The 21,268-nt window shown below is 46.7% G+C and overlaps 1 protein-coding gene across 6 annotated transcripts in view; it reads right to left on the reverse strand.

Moving 5' to 3' along the window:
• Positions 1-881: 881 nt before the first annotated feature.
• Positions 882-21,268, reverse strand: part of LOC101951859 (zinc finger protein 501-like) — a 425,990-nt gene continuing 405,603 nt past the window's right edge. For 2 of the 6 annotated variants that reach the window (XM_065570029.1, XM_065570025.1), the window contains exons 2-4: positions 11,318-11,400; positions 6,918-7,023; positions 882-6,539 (exon numbers count right to left, since the gene is read on the reverse strand). In XM_065570029.1, the coding sequence (XP_065426101.1) occupies positions 6,533-6,539; positions 6,918-7,023; positions 11,318-11,400 (196 nt within the window). In that variant the 3' untranslated portion in view covers positions 882-6,532. Of the gene's footprint in view, positions 6,540-6,917; positions 7,024-8,432; positions 9,090-11,317; positions 11,401-14,432; positions 14,687-21,268 lie in introns of those variants that run through there. The other 4 variants (XM_065570026.1, XM_065570027.1, XM_065570028.1 and 1 more) reach the window with 4 other exon arrangements.

Here is a 21,268-nt window from a genome sequence, read left to right on the forward strand (position 1 = left end):
CTATGGACTCAATTTGCTTTTCTTGTTCCTTTCCCTTATAGTGAAGATACAGAGAATGGAAGTGGTTAAACTTCTTCCGAGGGAATGAATCACTTGGCTTGGTTTCCTCTCACCATTGCCAGTGCAGACAGGAGGGACATACATTGTTTTAAATGAGTCATGGACAGTGGATATTTTCATTGTTTTCTTTCTAAGCATTTAGCTCAGGGGTCAGCCTCACAGCCCAGTTAGTACTCAGGGAGCAGTATTAATTAACGGGCAAAACATTTCCTTAATGCAGAGTTAAGATTGTCTGGTGCAATATCTGCCCCTTGCAGAACCTCTACAGCTGCCAACCTCAGACTTCCGAAAAGCAGGAGATGCAGTTACAGTTGCCAGCACCACCTTCATCCTGTCCTCTTTCAGCAACATCCCGTTAACACCCTGCTGGCCGAAATCTACAAGCTGTTCACTACCTTTTACAGCCCTTCCAACCAGAGCGCCAACCCCCGTCTTGGCCTGGCGAGGCCCAACCCCTGGGCAAACCAGACTGGGGTAAGGATTGGGCATGGCCATGACAGTGACTGCAGAGCAAGACGCCTGGACCCCTACTCAGATCAGCCCCACCTCACTGATCTCTCCTCACTTGGACACACTGATCCCCCTCCTGAATTCTTGAAAGCCTGGGTAGGGGAGCTTATTTTCACTTGTGATGGTCTGAGCTCTCCCTCCCCACCCAGACACAGCTGGAGCTAAGATAGATCCCCCTCCATTGCTCCCTTTTGGGGGAAACAGTGTTAATTTAGAGGAATCTGAGAAGGCTCAGATGGGGAGTGGCTGATCTCCGCTCACATTCTCCAGAGCTCCAGCCCCTGCTGCTTGTTAAAAGAAATGACTCAATATCCCAGTTACATGTTTTATTAACATGAACAAATAAAACCAAGAACACACATCACTAAGGCTAAATGACTATAAATACTACTCAGCTAATGAAGGGTTAAACAATACAGTGAGAAAGTTCAGGTCAAATCAGTAAATCGATGAGTTAACGAGGATATTGCGTTGGAATCAAGTCATCAATTTAGTCAAACCATCAGATGAATACAGCAGAAAATCAACCTTTATAAATCCCTAACCAGCAACCCAAGGAGGCAGGTGTATATTTAGTGATGCCGAAACCCCGATCAGAGATTTTCACCCGGGCAGTGCATCCCAGATTTAGCCAGCTGAATATTTCAATACCGAAACCAAATTATTGCTTACATTTAGCCCACAGCCAATTAGTTTTCTCTTTAGATTTCACTATTGCGTCGCTAATACTTCTCCTCACTTTCTCGCCCCAAAACACAGACAGACCTTAGAGAGACAGCAGGAAAAGAAGTTCAAACAGCTCTCCCTGAACAATGTACATCTGACAGCTCAATTCCTTGCAATGCTTCCATAGGGAAAGGAGCGTGCCTGCAGTCATTTCATAGGGCAGAGTGTTAAGGCTATTAAGATTTGGGGAACTATTCTTAGCATCTTCCCTGTGTAGATTTCAAAGGTGTTCACACACACACACCTACTGAACCACACTGTTACACCCCAATCGAATAGAAAGGCTGGAAGGCTCCACGTCCATAAATAAACAATAGACAAAAATAGAAAAAGGAAAATAAATGTCAAAGATTACAAGGGGTTGGATCTCTGCTGCTCTTCGGCTTTGGAGTCACATGTAGTAGGAACTGTAGCTGCAGTTGAGGAACCAGGTAATGGCATAGATGGCCCAGCACTTTGGGCTAGCAGGTTTTTCAGGTACAGGAGACTAGTGAAGGCTGCATAGCCTATCGCCATTGTCCTTCATTCCCCAGAGGGGATCAGTCCTGGGTTCCTGGTAGTCAGTCTCTCTTAGATGACTTACATAAGAACACAAGACTGGTCATACCAGGTCAAACCAATGGGCCATCCAGCCCAGTATGCTGCCTGAGAGTGACCAGTGCCAGATGGTCCAGAGGGAATGAACAGAACAGGCTTGTTGATCTGAAAGCTGAAGGACTTCCACCCTTACCTTTAACTTTATTGTCGTAGATTCCAGCTTACCCCACCTTACCACACCTCCCGCGAGGTCTCTGGGAAAATCAGGTGTGAACTAATCCTTCGATACAGATGTGGAGGAAAAATGGACTAAGGCCTAAACTTTGGTCAAGTGAACTCTATGTGTGACCTGGAGGGAAGGGGGGAGGTAAAAAGGAGAAGGGTAGACAGAAATCATAAAAGCAGAACTAACTGTAGCAATTATAAAAGTAGAATTAACCTTTGTAACAGAGTAATAGATGTCAGGTGACAGAGCAAGAAACCGCACAGGGCAAACTAAGACTAACAGGAAAGCTTGCTATGCTATATTCCCTTTTAAGGATATTGTATTCCAAATATGGCAATAATGTTGATAAGAAAGTATGTATTACTAATTGTGGTTTTATCCTATATAAGCTCTCGTATTTTATCTGTCGGGTGGGTGTTCGGCTGCCTTAGCTGACTCCCCCATGCATGCATGTTTGATTGATCAATAAAGGAGCCTCAGGCTGTCTGATCCAAAATCAACCGTGTGGTCAATTTTCCACAACACAGACATGTCCCACTCTAGATGAAGTGAGGCAGAATTTGGGCCAACGTCAGTTAGGAATAGCCCTGCTTAACCCAGCAGTTTTCTCAAAGTATCTGCTGCCGTAAACCACATGTAGAGTGCGAACCCCAAAGGTATCAAACATGAAAGAAACATAAGGCCAGTTATGGGGAGGTTTCCATGGCCAGGTCTGAGGGTTAAACAGCTGGGCTCTAACACCTGGCCTCCTCAAAAGGAAAAGGGGCCTCAGCACCCACAAAAATAACTGGTTGCAAAAATCAATCATCCTGCATCCATCACCATTTTAAATTCTGACCTCTCCTGCCTGATGTGTCTTTTTTAGCAAACAAGCGGATTGGGGAACTCTGTGGCTGTTACCCTCTAACTGAGTAAAAGGTTACCCATCTTGTTTCAAGCAATTTTCCTCTTAACAGAAAATTTATTTGAAAGTTTATCAAAATAAATTCCATTTGAAATAGAAATAATTACCATCTACATTGGGTCTCTATTTTCATACATGCTATTCCTCTCACATGTTCCCCCACTCTAATTCCTTTGGAGTGAGGTTTTACTTTTCAGGATTAGCCACCATTTCCGATATAGTAGGAGGGGGCGGGGAGAGAACTAGAAGAAAACCTGAATTATATTGTAACACTGAAAGTTATCACATAATCAGCCTCTTACTTTACACTAATTAACTTCATGTTTAATTTCATTGTCGGTGGCAACAACTTATTCAAAGATTACAAAATATAAACCTGTAGGGCAGTTTTCTCTTAATTCCCATTTCCACCCAGTCAGCTTTGTGTGAAGTCACATTCTACAGTAACCTAGGAGCCTTCCATTTCTGTGAATTCATTTCTCCCTGGGTCTTCTCCCAGAAGTGTGGGTGGAAGGGGTCTCACACTATGTGGGAAGATTGCATCATGAGAAAAAGCACCTTTCACACTTTCTAATCTTTCAAAGTAGCAGCAGGTGGAGAAGTGATACAAATGCATAAGACTTAATAGCAAAGCTAAGAGACCAAACCACAGACTCTGGACTCAACATTCATGTATCCTGCAGTCTGAACTTGGAATCTGATACATTCCCTCATTGGCTACCATCATTTGCCCAGCATGGAAGTGCTTCTTGTCCAGCAAGTCAGCCAGATGGCTCTGAAGGAATCAGCTGTTTCTCTCTCTGCTTCATGAAACTTTGGATCCAAATGGTAAAAGACAGTTGTGCCCAATTTAATCACGGCATCCTTTAGGAGTGTGACCAATGCCACTTAACTAGGGAGCAAGGTTCTAAAAACAGTTTACCTGGGCACAGGTCACCATAGCTTCCATCTCTGGGGTGAAAATCAACCACTAGTACCTGCAATTTCTACCTGAGTTCTTGTCCAATCTTTGACCTTTTTTGGAGTAATTTTACACTTCTCTGGCGTAGAATTCTTCACCAACCACACAATATATCAGTAGTGAGAATGAGGTATAACTCCCCCAAATATGCCCTTTTATTTCCTTAATCTGGTGGCACAGATTCAAATTAGGGACTAAATTCAGGAGTGATTTAGAATCCCTGTAAGACACCACATGTCAGGTATCTATTGAAAATAGGTATCTTTCTGCAGCTATATCACATTCAGCACGGATTTCATTTTCTACACATTTGCAGCATCTGACAGCGGTGAGCTGAATAGAAATGTCACTTCCATTTTCCCCATCCCTACCTAGATAGGGATTGCATTTCCCAAACAGTAAGCACATGATTCCTAACGGATTACGAAGGAGATCTCTTCAGGAGTGACCTCCTGCAGGGCCTGGGCCACAACTGCTTTGGGAGCCCAATGCATGGGTACTTTGCCTAGTTCCAACTCATTACTAGGAAATTCTCTTCCCAGCCCTTTAGAAAAAATATTGACCTAACCAGTTTAACAACAGGGGGGTTGGGATGGTGATGGCGAATAAGGGAATCCCTCTGACTTACCCTATCTTCTTCTGTTCTTACAGAGGGTGAAATGACATTTTCCCTATCCGTGCCCTGTTCCTGCTCTCTGTTATAGTTCAATATATTTTAAGTGAGCAAAATGGTAGTAAAAATATCTGCTCTCCAGCACAACCTGAAGCAACATCAGAGCAACTGGGAATGAAACAATTTGTTCCCGAAGGGGGAACTTGATACCTAACAATTGCTTTGAAATGGGGGGACAGTATAACCATGATGCTCAGGGTTTGTTTAGACTAGGAAAAGTGATGGAGTTTAGGTCAGGTCAAGGGGAAAGCTAATGCCAACCACTGCATCTGGGCTGCATCTGCACTACAACTAGAACTGTCTTTTTACACCAAGATCAATAACTTGAGCAGCCAACGCCACGTACAGTCCTAGTGGATGTCAGGCCCAGGTAGTTTTTGCCTCAGTGTAGCTTGTTGGGATCAAATCTCTCTCCCCCACCTGGAGCTGATGAACATTCCTGGCTGGAGGGACACACACTCCTACGACTCAAAAGGAAAAGAGTTGATAGAAAAAAAAAATCACAGGACTGACCCCAAAGAACGGGGAGCTGCAAAAGGCAGAAGCAGGCAACTCATCTAGCAGAGCTGAGAGACCACGGTGCAGATGGTGCAAAGGTCGCTTTGTGGGCATTTGCAAATGTGATTTTTTTTTAAAACAACCTTTGGCCAGCCGGAGTCGAGGCATTTATTACAGTTCTCTCATGCGTGGATTTTCTGATGTCTACTAAGGCTTGAGCTCTGCTTGAAGCTTTTCCCGCACTCCGAGCACGTGTAGGACGTTTCTCCACTGTGGATTCTCTGATGTGAGATGAGGGCTGAGCTATAACTGAAGCATTCCCCACACTCAGAGCATGAGTAGGGCGCCTCCCCTGTGTGGATTCTCTGATGTGTGATCAGGGCAGAGCTCTGCTTAAAACTTTTCCCACACTCAGTGCATGTGTAGGGCGTCTGTCCTATGTGGATTGTCCGATGTCTGATAAGGTTTGACCTCTGATTGAAGCTTTTCCCACACTCAGTGCATGTGTAGGGCGTCTGTCCTATGTGGATTGTCCGATGTCTGATAAGGTTTGACCTCTGATTGAAGCTTTTCCCACACTCAGAGCACATGTAGGGTCTCTCTCCTGTGTGGATTCTCTGATGTGTGATGAGGGTTGAATTATCCATGAAGCGTTTCCCACACTCAGAGCATCCATAGGGTTTGTCACCTGTATGAATTCTCTGATGTGTGCTAAGGGCTGATCTATAACTGAAGCATTTCCCGCACTCAGAGCATGTGTAGGGTGTCCATCCAGTATGGATTGTCCGATGTCTAATAAAGCTTGAGCTCTGATTGAAGCTTTTCCCGCACTCAGAGCATATGTAGGGTGTCTCTCCTGTGTGGATTCTCTGATGTGAGAGGAGGACTGAGTTATAACTGAAGCATTTCCCACACTCAGAGCACGTGTAGGGTTTTTTTCCTGCATGGATTCTCTGATGTCTAATAAAGCTTGAGCGCCGATTGAAGCTTTTCCCGCACTCAGAGCACGTGTAGGGCGTTTCTCCTGTGTGGATGCTCCTATGTCTGATAAGGTGTGAGCTCCGAGTGAAGCTTTTCCCGCACTCACAGCACAGGTAGGGTTTCTCTCCCCTGTGGATTCTCTGATGTGTGAGAAGGTCAGAGCTCCCATTGAAGCTTTTCCCACACTCGTGGCATATGTAGCATGTCTCTTCCACGTTGATTCTCTCGCATGTAATAAGATCTGAGTGGCTACTGAAGTTTTCCTCTGGCCTGTTCTGAGTCTCACAGGCTTTTTCTTTTTCTGGGAGTGCACAACTCCCGGACACATTCCCCTTGGATCTTCCTGATAACATCCCATGTGATTCTACTTGCTCAGCATCTTCCTGCTGGGGTGTCTCCTCGTTCTCACTCACCATCCCGTCACCTGATAGGAGACAGAGGGAATCCAGACGTAGGTCACTCCCTGCACCAGAGAGAAAAGAAATCTCAGCGAGAGGAATGGAAAAAGGTGTGAACAAACCAAAATGTGTGTGGGAGAGATCAAACCTATCAGGAGCTGATTTTCCCCAAACCCTTCCCCCGAGGAGAGAGAGGAAGGGATCAGTTCTGGGCATGCATCTCACCAGAACTCTCAGGGGAAAGTGAGATTGGGGAGGGACCTGCTGCCAACTGTCAGTCAGGATAGGTGGGAAGCCATGAATGACATCTGCCTAATGATTCCACATCTGCAGGGAACAATCCTGAACTTGAGGAGCTTACAATTTGGAGAGTCTTTGTAGGGCATCTCAAATGTTTCCTGTATTCACGGACAATTTTTGAGATGGTTTACCCAATTCCTCACCTGTGCAGGCAGCTCTCCGGAGCACTTTTTTCATAGAGGTCTGAGACCCACGGCTGTTCCCCTCGTTCCAGCTGCGAGATCACATCAGGTTTGGAAATTGGAAACCCTGGGAAGGCAAAGAAAACAAGGAAGGTCCATGGAATTTGTGGGATATTTGTCACAAGGAATATTCCATGGTTTTAACCCCAGCTCATTTTTAAGACACAACATCCCAAGGTCGGCTTCCTTGGCTCAAAGTGGCAGGAGACTTATTATTATAAATCATATTCATTACCTTAGAGCCTAAGAGCCAACTAACTGTGGGCCCCTATTGTGCTAGGCACAGTACAAACCCAGATTAGTAGATGGCCCATGCCCTGAAAAATTTACAATCTAAATAGACAAGCCAGACACAGAATGGGGGAAGAGGTAGAACCCACCAGCAGAGTGAACTATGTGAAGGCAGAGTGACAGATCTGATGAACACAGGTCTATATCTTGAGACTATTGTATTTAATGTTATGACTAGGGCCAGTGTTTTCCGGAAATTGCTGCTATTACTGCATTTTTTCCTGAATTTACTCTTCGTTTCTGGAATCACCCTTCATATCCAGAATGGCTGAACAGAAGGTGGGTGGGGATGCAGGGTCACAAACCCCAGATTTCTGCCTGGAGACACCTGACTCCTCCCCAGGGCACAGGCAAAGGCTGGGGGCTGGCTGCTTTTGAGACTTGCTGCCAATTTCTTCCCTCCTCATACAAGTCTGGGCTCAGAAAAAACACTGCGGAGCTTCCCCTTGGGAGGCGGGGCACTTGGCAGTGGGACGCTGGGCTCCCTCATCATGCTGAGGAGTGGACGGCGCTCGCACCTGCTCTCGACTTCGTCAACAGCACCTCTCCCCCGCTCATCTCCCCTGCACACAGCTGGTTCATGCCCCGTCTCCCCAGCGCACAGCCGGCTCTAGGCTCTCAATGCCCAGTGCCTGGGCCCCACCTCTCCCACACAGCTGGCTCCTGTCCTCTCTCGCAATGCACTTTCGGGCTGTAAAGGATTATATATTGCTCATAGAGGGTCCTGTGGCACCTTTGAGACTAACAGAAGTACTGGGAGCATAAGCTTTCGTGGGTAAGAACCTCACTTCTTCAGAAAGCTTATGCTCCCAGTACTTCTGTTAGTCTCAAAGGTGCCACAGGACCCTCTGTTGCTTTTTACAGATTCAGACTAACACGGCTACCCCTCTGATATATTGCCCATGTTTCTCAATTACTCTCTGTTTTCGTTGCCAGCAAACACTGGCCCTACCTATGACTGTTATCTGTATCTCTGAGCCAGCCCTTGAAAGCACGAACACTTCACAGACTATGATGCTGAGATGGGCCAATTACTAGATGGAAAATGGCAGAATTACCAAAAATAATGCAGAAGAGGTAAAAGCATTCAATAAATATTCCTCTCCTAGATTTGGAGAAAAACAGATGATGTTATTGGATGAGATCAAAAGTTCGGTTGCAGCTAATAGTATTGATGTAATATACCTAGACCGCCTAGTGAAGGCCATCGACCCGCGCCTGGGAGATGTCACCGTCAACCGCGCCATCCCAGGCACCGACAGCCCGCTGCGCCCGGACATCGTCGTCACGGACGAGGTTGGAAAAAAGATCATCCTGGTCGACGTAACGATTCCATTCGAGAACAGGACCCCTGCCTTCCGTGAAGCCCGAGCCCGCAAGCTCGAAAAGTACGCCCCCCGGCTGACACCCTGCGGGCAAAGGGCTACGAGGTGCACACCGACGCTCTGCTCGTTGTGGCCCTGGGTGCCTGGGACCCATGTAACGAACACGTGCTGAGGACCTGTGGGGTGGGCCGTCATTACACGCGGCTCATGAGACACCTAATGGTCTCGGACACTATTCGTTGGTCTCGAGACATCTACACAGAGCACATCACCGGCCACCACCAATACCGGGAGTGAGCCAGGGAGACCTCGTGCACCCACAAGGGGGAAGAGACCTAGAAACGCCCCCTGCTGGACTTTATCCCCTGAGCCCTGAACCCACCGAACCTAACTGAATCCCACCATGTGAGGGTCACCCCATCCCCATTACCCAGCCCACTTACTTATACCCATGACTGTCTCTACTTTCTCTATGAGTGATGGACCCTCACTGCTTGTCGGCTATATCTTGATCCCGCCCACTGCTTCACCCCCCCCCATTGGGAACACTGCAGTCTGTATATATTATGTGTGCTGCCCAACACCAAAATACTAACATCCCCCTATACGCTGTATGTTACCCCCAATGACCAATAACTGACACTTCAAATTTTCTGTATCGTTTATTTTTCAAATATTATCTAATAAACTTTTATACCTAGACTTCTGTAAGGCAAATGACTTGGTTCAGCACAATATTTTGACTAAAAACTTAGAATGATACAAAATACACACGGCATACATTAAATAGATTAAAAACTGTGATTGTAAATGGGGAACCATGGTCGAGTGGATTTATTTCTAGCGGGTTCTTGCCCCTGTGCTATTTAACATTCTTATCAATGACCTAAAAGAGAATATAAAATCATCACTGATAAAGTTTGAAGTTGCCACAAAGATTTGGGGTGGTGGTAACTAATGAAGTGTGAGTAGATTCAGGCTTCAGCACTGGGAGTCTGGGAAGTTTTCCCCAGCCCTGGCTGGAGGGTTATTTCCTGTTCCACAAAGAGGGGAAGTTCCAGTCCCAACTCCTGTGCCTTGAAATTAGGCCCTATCTGATGCTACACCCCACATTCAGCATAGTGGTATGATTATAATATGATTAGGACATAATTATGATGCATTTTGTGCAAGATGCGTCATGTGCAGTGTCACTGGAAATATTATGATTTGTTGAATAGGATTATCCTATTTGTGTGCATGGATCATGCTGGTATCTGAAGTTATGGATATTGACCCTGTATTTCAAATGTGCTTACTCTGGGTAACCCCCACAACGAGCCTTTCAGGTACAACAATGAAAAAGCCAGACAGTGCTGATGGCTCATCAACAAAGACAATGGACTGTGGAAGAGCTTAGCCCTCCTGTGAATGTTTCAGTCAGCCTATGAATCACGGCTACTATGACTCAGCAAGGCATGTAGGTCATTTGACCAGACCACATGACACTGAACTCCATTTTGGTACCTGTATTTTCCCACAAACTGGACTGGGAATTGAGTTTGGAACAAAGGGTTCCTGCCATATGGAAAAGCTACATAAGGTGGGGTGTGACATCATCTCTTGGCCTCATTCCCCAAACAAGAGAACTCCTGGAAACACCTGAGGAACAAAGACTGAACTGGGGGATGTGCTGGTCCCAGGGTAAAGGGATTTCTAGCTTGTGTATGGAAACTTGGTGGACTGCTTGTATCATCAGTCAGGGTGAGAAATTGCTAATTCAAATTCTATCAATCTAGTATGTTAGCCTTAGTTTGAGTTTTTGGTTATTTGCTAAGTAATCTGCTTTGTTCTGTTTGCTATCACTTATAATCACTTAAAATCTTTCTGTAGTTAATAAACTTATGCTTTATCTTAACCTGTGTATTTTGAGTGAAGTGTCTGGGGAAAATCTCAGCTTGGTTTGCACAAGCTTGTTGTGCATATCTTTCCCATATCGAGGGGAAGGCGAACTATATTAATGAGCTTACATTAGACAGATCCCTATGCAGTATAAGATGGTATAATTCTGGATTTCAACTACAGCAGGGTTGGGGAGCTGGGAAATTGGCTGTTGTCTTCTATCTGTCCTTGAGTGGCTTAGGTAAAGCACTCAGGTACATTAGTTGGGTGTATGGCGCCACCTGCTGTCATGTTGGGTGATAACAGGGCCTGGAGAGGCTGGCTGAATATCCAGCAAAAGAGTCAAGTATCAGAGGGGTAGCCGTGTTAGTCTGAATCTGTAAAAAGCAACAGAGGGTCCTGTGGTACCTTTGAGACTAACAGAAGTACTGGGAGCATAAGCTTTCGTGGGTAAGAACCTCACTTCTTCAGATGCAAGACAAGTCTTGCATCTGAAGAAGTGAGGTTCTTACCCACGAAAGCTTATGCTCCCAGTCGAAAGCTTATGCTCCCAGTACTTCTGTTAGTCTCAAAGGTGCCACAGGACCCTCTGCAGCAAAGGAGTGTGAGAAGGGCCAGCCCAGCTTCAGGGTTAGAGAGCACAGCGGTTCCCAGAAGCCCCCCAGACTGAACCCCGGGGGTGACAACCCATCACACCCTAGATTACACAAGTCTCAGCAGGTTTCTCACATGCTGTCCCCTCCCTTTCTCCACCCTAGATATTTCCTGCCTCCCACCACCTCCAATAGCTCCCACCCTCCTATGCATTTACTGCTCCTCTCCCTCCAAGCAGAATCCACCACCAGCTCCCTGATAATCCCTTACTTGAGCCAGCTCCATTGCAGCCATTTCCTTCCCCCTGGGAGGACGGGATGATCTGGAGCGAAATGTGGACGTTATTCTGTAGCCTGACAGGGCAAGAAGGGCAATGTGAGAGAATTCAGACGGGGCTTTTGTCCCTTTCACAAGCCAATTCCCCCCAGGATTTTCCCTGCTAATGGACATTCTAGGTTCTGCCACAGTGTGAAGCACAGAGTGACCTTATTCCAGTACAGGACTAGCCTCCTCCCACCAGGGTGTAACCCTCTGAGACATTGTGAAACCCTCCCAGTAGCAGTCTCTCTCTGTCACACTAATCAAGTTTGCCGACAATACCAAGTTGGGAGGGGTTGCAAGTGCTTTGAAGGATAGGATTACAATTCAAAATGATCTGAAGTAAACAGGATGAAATTCAATAAAGACAAATGCAAAGTACTCCACTTTGGAAGGAACAATCAGTTGCATACATACAGAATGGGAAATGACTGCCTAGGAAGAAGTACTGCGGAAAGGGATCTGGGGGTCATAGTGGATCACAAGCTAAATATGAGTCAACAGTGTAACGCTGTTGCAAAAAAAAAAAAAAAAAGCAAACATCATTCTGGGATGTATTAGCAGGAGTATTGTAAGCAAGACACAAGAAGTAATTTTTCTGCTCCACATTTCAGGAAAGATGTGGACAAATTGGCAAAAGTCCAGAGAAGAGCAACAAAAATTATTAAAGGTCTAGAAAACATGACCTATGAGGGAAGATTAAACAAACCCAATTTTTTTCAATCTGGAGACGAAGACTGAGAGGGGACATGATCACAGTTTTCAAGTACCGTAACAGGTTGTTAAAAGGAGGAGGGAGAAAAATTGTTGTTCTTAACCTCTGAGAATAGGACAAGAAGCAATGGGCTTAAATTGCTGCAAGGATGGTTTAGGTTGGACCTTAGGAAAAACTTCCTAACTGTCAGAGTGGTTAAGCACTGGAATAAATTGCCTAGGGAGGATGTGGAATCTCCATCAGGGGGGATTTTTAAGAGAAGGCTGGACAAACACTTGTCAGGCATGGCACGCACCCCCTGCCACGCCAGCTCCACCATTTTTGCCGAAGGAAAAAAAAAAAAAAAGTGCTCCTCCTGCTGCGCACCCCAAAGGATCCTCTTGCGCACCCCACTTTGGAGACCACTGGTCTAGATAATACTTAGTCCTGCCTTGAGTGCAGGGGACTGGACTGGACAACCTCTCGAGGTCCCTTCCAGTCCTACGATTCTATGAACCAAAGGCGAGAGAAGAGCAGAATCAAAGGAGGCACTTTGGGGGATTCTCCCTGTCATTGTCCCCAAGGCAGCTGTCTCAGGTTTACAAAGTTGTTTGGTGCTCCAGCCTTTATACAGTCTCTCCTGGGAGTGCCCCTTTCATGGGCTGGACCTAGTTTTAGCTTTTGGCAAGCGTGACCCCAGGAGCTCTGACACTGGGCCTTCTTGCCTCAGCACCTTGTTTCTTTCTGTGGCTTCCCAGTGAGTCCAAATGAGTAGATATTCCTGATAGAGACTGTGAACATAGGAATGGCCACTGCTCAGACCAATGGTCCATCTAGCTCAGTGGTCAATGCCTGCCCCCCGCCCCCCCTCAGAGGGAATGAACAGAACAGGGAATCATCAAGTGATCCATCCCCTGTCACCCATCCCAGCTTCTGGTAAACAGAGGCTAGAGACACCATCCCTACCCATCCTGCCCGTGACACTGGCAAATGAATGTTAGCTCTTGCAAAAGCCCCCATGTCTTAACTTAACATGGACAAATGCATAGCTGGAATCAGTCTGGCTCACCTGTGCTAGTATTGTTAAGACAGGTATTAGAATGATGAGAATGTATTTAGACTTTATTGAATGCTTGTGGATTGCTGCCTGGGTTAACATCTGACTAGTTGCATTGCGAGCCTCTATGGCTATGTAAATCACCAGACAGGAGAGAGACTTTACCTATGAAGTGCTGATTGGCAACAGAATGCATTACACCCTGCCTGGCAGGAAAGGTCCATCAACATCAGAGAGAGTATTATGGGATGTTAAAGTAGGCAAACGACTGTTATTGAGCTCTTGACTTCCCATTAGCTGAGTTTGCGGCTCAGAGCACATGGCAGGAAGGGGATAAAAACCCCATACGGAAGGAACTGATTATCTGTATGCTGCTTGGACTCTCAGGGGCAAAGTTTCTAGGCATAAGCAAGAGATCCCCAGCTGCTTAGCCTGGGTTAGTCCTAAAGAACATGTAGAGCTTGATTATAGAAGCTTCTATTACCTTTTGAACTTTAATACTAACTCGTCTGCATCTACATGATTACCTGCTTTAACTTTGTAAGCAACTCTCGTTTCCTTTTAAATAAATCTTAATACAGGTTATTACAGGACTAGCTACAAGTGTTGTCTTTGTTGTGAGATCTAGATTCAATTGACCTAAGTGGCTGGTTCTTTGGGGCTGGCAGTAACCTGAACATTGCTGTGATTCGTGGTGTAAGGCAGTGGTTCTCAACCAGGGGTCTGGGGCCCCCGGCGGGCCACAAGCAGGTTTATGGGGGGCTGCCAAGCAAGGCCAGCATTAGACTCACCGAGGCCCAAGGCAGAAAGCTGAAGTCGCAGCACATGGGGCTGAAGTCCAGGGCCCTGAGCCCCACCACCCAGGGTTGAAGCCAAAGCCTAAGCAATGTAGCTTTGTGGGGGGCCCTGTAGCATGGGGCCCCAGGCAGTTGCCCTGCTTGCTACCCCCTAACACCAGCCCTGGTTTTATATGCAGAAAACCAGTTATTGTGGCCCACGTGAGCTGTGGAGTTTTTATAGCATGTTGGGGGGGCCTCAGAAAGAAACAGGTTGAGAACCCCTGGTGTACGGGACCATCTGTCACAAAGGTGAGCTCACCTGCGTGGTGAGATATATGGGATGACCCAAGGGGACGGTCGGTGATTCCATGTTAATGCTCTTACAGTGCCTGAAGCGTTTACACTGGATACTTGGTTGGTAAAATCTACATATAGACCTCACAACCAATGTGGGTTTTCTTCCCTGCTTCTTCCCAGTCTGCCTGAGGCTGGTGCTCATGCTCTCGAGTCACTGAAGACAGCGTTACAGAGACTTACGGGAACAACGACACCAGCAGCAATCTGCAGCAATGCAGAGCAGGCTTTACAGTGCAGTGTGGGCCAAATGGTCCATGGACTCAGTCAAGCCCCAGTTCTCCTCCAGTGCACGTCAGCATCCCGGCAACCTTCTAGGACGGTCAAGGCTGCCAGTCCTTCAATGATGATGGATCTCCAGCATAGCATCACCTGCGCCCCAGAACCTGCCTTGTCTCCTGAGACAGAGGTGAGTGACAGAAGGTGCACAATGGATCCTGGGGGGGAAAAGGGACAACAAAACACACCTTCTGGGGGTCACCCTTCAGGAAGTGAAGGTGACAGGCATTGTGGTGCAGTAAAGGGGAAGGGGAGGAAGTGGGAGCAGGAGGGAGCAGCACCCTCAAAGGTAATGCTGCCAGTGGGTTGCCCCACCACATCTGGCATGGGGCTGATAGGAGGCCATTCCCTTGGTCTGGGTGCCTGTGAAGGGCTATATAATCCCCATGCTGGCATAGAAGGGGTTCAACTGCTGCTTTAGTCTGGACTGGCCCAGCCCCTCCACACCTGCAAACCATGCCAGGACTGGAGCAGGAGTTAACAGGAGAGACCTACTCTACTCAGAGGGGAGCAACCCTAGGAAGGGAACCATCTGTGGAGCATCTCCAGCCCCAAAGAGAGGGCTGGCAGCATTCGGGCTCTGGCCTTCACTGAGGGAGGGTGGGGATCCCCAGAGCTCAAAGCGGGAACAGGCTGAAACTTGCGCTGGAGACCCAGTAAACTCTGCAAGGGACTGAGACACTCCCAGGGCACCCAGAAGTAAGAGGGGCCCATATCCTGATGGGATCTGTCCACAGTTCTCCCTCCCGTTTCTTTTCTTTCATTCCTTTATTTATCCTTATTTGCCGACAGTCGGCTCTTTTGCTTTACTCCTACAATACACATGTGTGTGATAGGCCATTTGAGATCGTGCCCATCACTAAAGTACTAGGGAAAATGACAACCATGGCACAGAATCAAGCACTTTATCTTTGCTTAGACGAAATTTGGTTTTAGGTGAGCTGCGTTGTACAGGAGCTACTGACACCTGTTCTACACTCAGACACTGAGTCTGCTCCCCAGAAACAGCCACACACTTGATCAACTGAACACCTCTTCACCCCTTTTTACAACTCTTTCATCCTTACTCACAGAAGTTCCAGCTAACGTTCTACATTCACTCACCCATCGTTAAGCACAGACTGCTCTCAGATCCCATCTCACTGCTGACCATTCCCATGGCAAACAGTCCCATTTCCTCCTGACAATATGCACAGCTCAGTGCAGAAACGACACAGACTGGAAAATCAAGGTACACATGCATCTCTCTCCTTTCATTGCACACATGGGGGATTCAGACCCAGATCGTCTCATATCACAATCACGCTTCCACCAAGCTATTCTAACTAACACCTCTACCTTTCAGTGCAGCTACACCTAACACAGGGAGTGCAGGCAGATACCGCCCAGTGGCTGTTGCCAGCTCCAGGGGGCAGAGTTAAGGTTGCATTGGCATGTACATTAGCTCTGTATTTTTGAGTTTTTGGAGGTTTGACTTTTGCAAGGCCCAACATATTGCTGGGCAACCTTAACTCTGCATTAATGAAGGTGTCAGTGACTAGATGAATGTTCAGCAAATATACCTGCCATTCACACAGGCAGCAAAGCCCTGGGCAAGGCAACTTGTAGAGGCAAAGAGAAGGGGCTAGAGTCAGGAAGGGGTAGCAGTGAGGGAAGACCGGCAGCTGACAGTTGGAGCATGAATAGGTTTGGGATATGGTAAGGGGGCAGAAGCAGCTGGGACTGGGTAACTTGGGGCTGGGCAGTCTCCATGGGGGACCACATGCTCCTCCTGTGCCCCCTTCCACACCCTCTTGTGAGAAGAGAATGACACCCTGTCCCCACCCCCGGAGGCAGCCGTGTCTCAGGACTCTCCCAAGTTGCACCCACTAACTCTCTTCCCATTTAGGGTATAGCTCAGGGCAACAATTTCCCACCAAGATGAACCCAGCTGGCTGCGGGCTGTTCTGGTGCACAGGGGCCTTGGTGGGTGAAAGGCAGAACTGCAGTACTTCTCAGACAATGTATCTTCTTCAGGCAAAAAAAATAATAATCTGCGGTGGACGTGAATTCTGTGCATACACTGTGGCACAGAATTACCGTGTGAGTAACTCACACCCTGCACATAACATAACCTGCTCATTCCCATCTCTTCTCCCTATGTCTCTGAGTCCTAGACCTGCTGCTGTCATTAATGCACACAGGCTTTCACTCCCGTCAGTGCTAGCATGACCCAATCCAGTTACAGGACTGAACCCTTATTTTCCCATCACATGGGACAGTCTCAGCTGAGGGGGAAGTGAAAGTGGGAGGGGGTACAAAGGGAAAAGAGTTGTTGTAGCCATTTTGGTCCCAGGATATCAGAGAGAGGGATTTTTTATTGGTTGTAAAAGAAATGACCTCACCCACTTTGTCTCGCCAAGAGATCTGAAAGTGGCAGAAGGAGACAAACAGGAAGACAGAGCTCAGGACTCTAAACCAAACATTTATAAGCCCCTGGAAGAAACTACATTTCCCTTCTGCGCCTGGGTATGTTTGTGTCCTATATGAGGGACCACCCCATTCCTCTCACAGCAGCAAGGGGAGACTGCAGCCAGTTCCAGATGGTCCTTCCCCATCCTGGGATGTGTGTTGTGAGGAAGTTTGCGTGTGATGGGTGCATGGGCGGGGTCCCCAAACAGCTGGACCCCTCTGCAGATTGGAAAGCCAGGGCAACCCCAGCACAGCATGGTGGCTCTGGGCACGGGTAGCCGTTCTGGAGCTGGGCCTCTGCCCACTCTAGGTCCCATGGCAGATGGCTTTGGAAGCATCAAGTGGGTCCATCACTGCAGGGGAAGGTTGGGGTAGTGTCTGAGATCAGGGTGAGGATTGGGGGGGGGAGAAGGGGGTCCACGCCCAGGAATGGGGGATAGAATTCACCTCCCCACCCTTCTGCAGAGCCCAGAAACCAGGGATTTATCCAGTGAAGTGAATTTCACGTTGGGTGACTGAGCCAGCCATGGAAAGATCCATGTGCATTAGGTTCCACACTGGCCCCAGGAGTTTACTAGTACTCCCTCCCCAGACTCCCTGGGGCAGCCAGGGATAATTACTGGGTTATAGGAATTAGAAGATGAAAATTCATTAAGAACGATGATATTTGTGTGTTTATTATTAAATCCCCAGACACCCACCAATCCCCGTCCTTCTTCCGATGAGCTATAAATATCTAAGGGACTCAGCTACTGATCCTGCAGTGAGTTCCTGCCCCTCCCCACTTTCTCTAGCAGCACTTTTAACAACAGGCCAGGGAAACATGGAAATACTTTGAACCAAATTCCGGAAGCTGCTGGGCATGCACAAGTTAAAATGAAACCGAGGTTCCGTCTCTCCAGGGACCTGGCCCCTAGTGCAAAATAATAGACACTCACCAGAAATCTGAAATGGCCACTTCATAACGGATAGAACGTTATTTATCTATTGACTTCTGGGAATTACCAATAAAAGAAACAACCCAGTGAAGGTGATACCCTGAGGGAGAGATCTCATATGTCTTTACAAATCGGTATAATCTAATCTGGGACTTTATACACTAACATGCCTTATTCGTAGCCTTATGGCGATTGCCTGGTATCACTATACGGCAGAAATAAGGTTGGTGCCTTAGCTGTGAAATTCCATCCCCAAGTATATTGCAATTGCTGTTCAGTGGGTTTAGCAACATTCATTTTGTCAATTTCTTTTTTTAATTTTAATAGATGATATATTTATTTTAAGCCCTTTTTTCAATGTTTATGATTTCAACGTTCAGAGCTGTGGGAAGTTATGGGGGTCATCAGACAACAATTATTTAATTACAGTAAATGAGATTCCCAAAGCCAAATCTTTATAACTGTTCAAACACAAATTGTCAATGTCACATGCAAAATATACAGTGTAAATATCCTTAAATCAAACTCGACTTTCTCCAGAAGCATTTCTGTATTTTACCTATATAAATTTTTTTCATCTGTGTGCGTGTACAGTGAAATCAACATTTACTGCAATTTATTAATAAAAATCCAATCCTTTCAAGCATACTTTTAAGTAACTAAATACTTGAATTCTTTCACTTCCTAGACTGTAGTGCTTCCTTTGAGGATAATTGCACCTTCCCTGTGATGTATTTTACTCTCAGTACCGTAACCCAATCGTGATGTAGCTCCTGTCTGGGAGCTCTGCTGAGGCCAGTGGCATTATGACCAGAAGGTGACACACTGACACATGAGCAGAGACACATGGGGGAGGGTGGAGGATGAGGTAACATGAAGGTTATCAGGGTCGAACATGGCCCTACAGAGTGTGGGGAGCAAATTCCCTCTCAGCCTCTCCTCTCTCCCACCTTCCAGAGTCAGTAACTCTGATAAATCGCTCCCTGAAATATAAATAGCCCCAGTATGTGAGAGTGATTAATGCAGGTGCCTTAGGGGCTGTAGTGCCAACCCCTGCCTGGATGAGGAAGTGCAATAGAAATGGGTTAGGCTGGGAGAGGGCACAGCTGATGTGGGACTGGGAGCTGAGTTCACCAAGAGGCCAGAACTCATGGGGGGTTGGGACAAGAAGTGAACAGGACTGGGGAGAGGCACTTCTGTGTAATTTCCCCGTTTACCATCCTGCCATGTATTTAATTTAGAAACTTTTCATTCACATTTAAGCACATTGGAGCTAAGCTCTGTTGATGCATTTCCACTTACAGTGGTACAGTTTGAATTAGGTGTTTAATCAGATGCTTATGCAACACAAAGCAGTCAATAATTGGTGTGCTTTCATGAATTAACTTGACTGTGTGCTGTGCATCGCTTTTAAAAAAAAAGATGGTGTGAGCGAGTCTCAAAATTTCAGGCATTAAGAAATTGAAATTAGGTGTCAGTTCAGTTCTCATGCGTTTATCTCATAATTTTAATTTTAGTTTTGAATCAGTATTAATACCATGTTGTTTAAATAGCGTTAGAGTCTATTTGTATAATTGTTTGCAAGATCTCATTGGATATTGTGAACCAGCAGTCTTAACCTTTTATTTTGAGATTACTAAATACAATCCAGCGCACCACTCCTGAAAGACTGCAAGCCCTGGCCGGTGACATGCTTCCTAGAGAGCAAACACCTGATGAGCCCTTTCACCCTAAAAATCACTTTTGGCTCTCTGACATTGCTTTATGCACCCCACCAGAAAATGCTATAGGGAACCTGGTAATTACAGCAGACCTTCACTAGGTATCGTTTTCAGCTTTGCAAAATTAGAACTCATTTAAAAACTGGAAGTGAAATAACCAAAGCAAGTTAAGAAGAGAGTGATATTGGGCACAGGTGGGGGTAAAACAATAAAGGGGAAGAACTGACTATGGGAAAAGGAACATCCCAAACTATCAGAGCCCTGGACCACCAGTGTGATGCAGCCGTGAAATAGGTGAATGCAGTCCTAGGATGCATCAGGCGAGGTATTTCCCGTAGACCCAGGGAAGGGTTAGTACTGTTATACAAGGCACTGATGAGACCTCATCTGAAATACTGTGGGTCATTCTGGTCTCCCATGTTTAAGAAGGATGAATTCAAACTGGAACAGGTGCAGAGAAGGGCTACTAGGATGATCCGAGGAATGGAAAATCTGCCATATGAGAGGAGACTCAAAGAGCTTGGCTTGTTTAGCCTAACCAAAAGAAGGCTGAGGGGAGATATGATCGCTCTCTAGAAATACATCAGAAGGATAAATACCAGGGAAGGAGAGGAGTTATTTAGGTTAAGCACCAATCTTGGCACTAGAACAAATGGATATTGGACATCAACAAGTTTTGGATTGATATTAGGCGAAGGTTTCTAACTATCAGAGTGAAGTTTTGGAACAGCCTTCCAAGGGGAGCATTGGGGGCAAAAAACCTAACTGGCTTCAAGACTGAGCTTGATACCTTCATGGAGGAGATGGTATGATGGGACTGCCTACAATGGCATGTAGTCAGTCTGCAACTGCTAGCAGCAAATATCTCCAAAGGCCAGTGATGGGACACTAGATGGGGAGGGCTCTGAAATACTACAGAGAATTCTTTCCCAGGTGTCTGGCTGCTGGGTCTTGCCCACATGCTCAGGGTCTAACTGATTGCCATATTTGGGGATGGGAAGAAATTTTGCCCAGACTCAGATTGGCAGAGACCCTGGGGTTGGTTTTTTTTTGCCTTCCTCTGCAGCATGGGGTATGGCATGGGTCATTTGCAAGTTTAAACTAGTGTAAATGGTGGATTTTTTTTGTAATTTGAAGTTTTTAAATAATGATCTGAGGACTTCATTAACTCAGCCAGAGGTTAGGGGGCTATTACAGGAGTGGGTGGGTGAGGTTCTCTTGCCTGCGATGTGCAGGAGCTCAGACTAGATGATCATGATTTTCCCTTCTGGCCTTAAAGTCTGTGAGTCTATGAACTGCGCCTTGCGTTGCACAGACACTGGTGGAGATCAGGTCCCCATCGTGCTGCGCATGGCAGAGAACCTGACTGAGATCAGCACCCCATTGTGCTGGGCACTGCACAGACAGAGAGGAACAGTCCTTGCCCCAAAGAGATCACAATCCAAGTAGACAGTGGGTAGGAGGAAAACAGACTGGGGCTGCGACTTCCTCAAGGTCACCAAGCAGGTCAGTGACAGACCCTGGAACAAACCCCAGTAACTCCAGAGCCCCGTCACCCGCAGCCTAGAAAGGTCCCCAGACCCCATTGTATTAGGCTGCAGGAAGAGGTGGTTTGCCAATGGATGCACAG

Source organism: Chrysemys picta, chromosome 16 (assembly GCF_011386835.1).
Source record: "Chrysemys picta bellii isolate R12L10 chromosome 16, ASM1138683v2, whole genome shotgun sequence".
Classification (NCBI taxonomy): domain Eukaryota; kingdom Metazoa; phylum Chordata; order Testudines; family Emydidae; genus Chrysemys; species Chrysemys picta.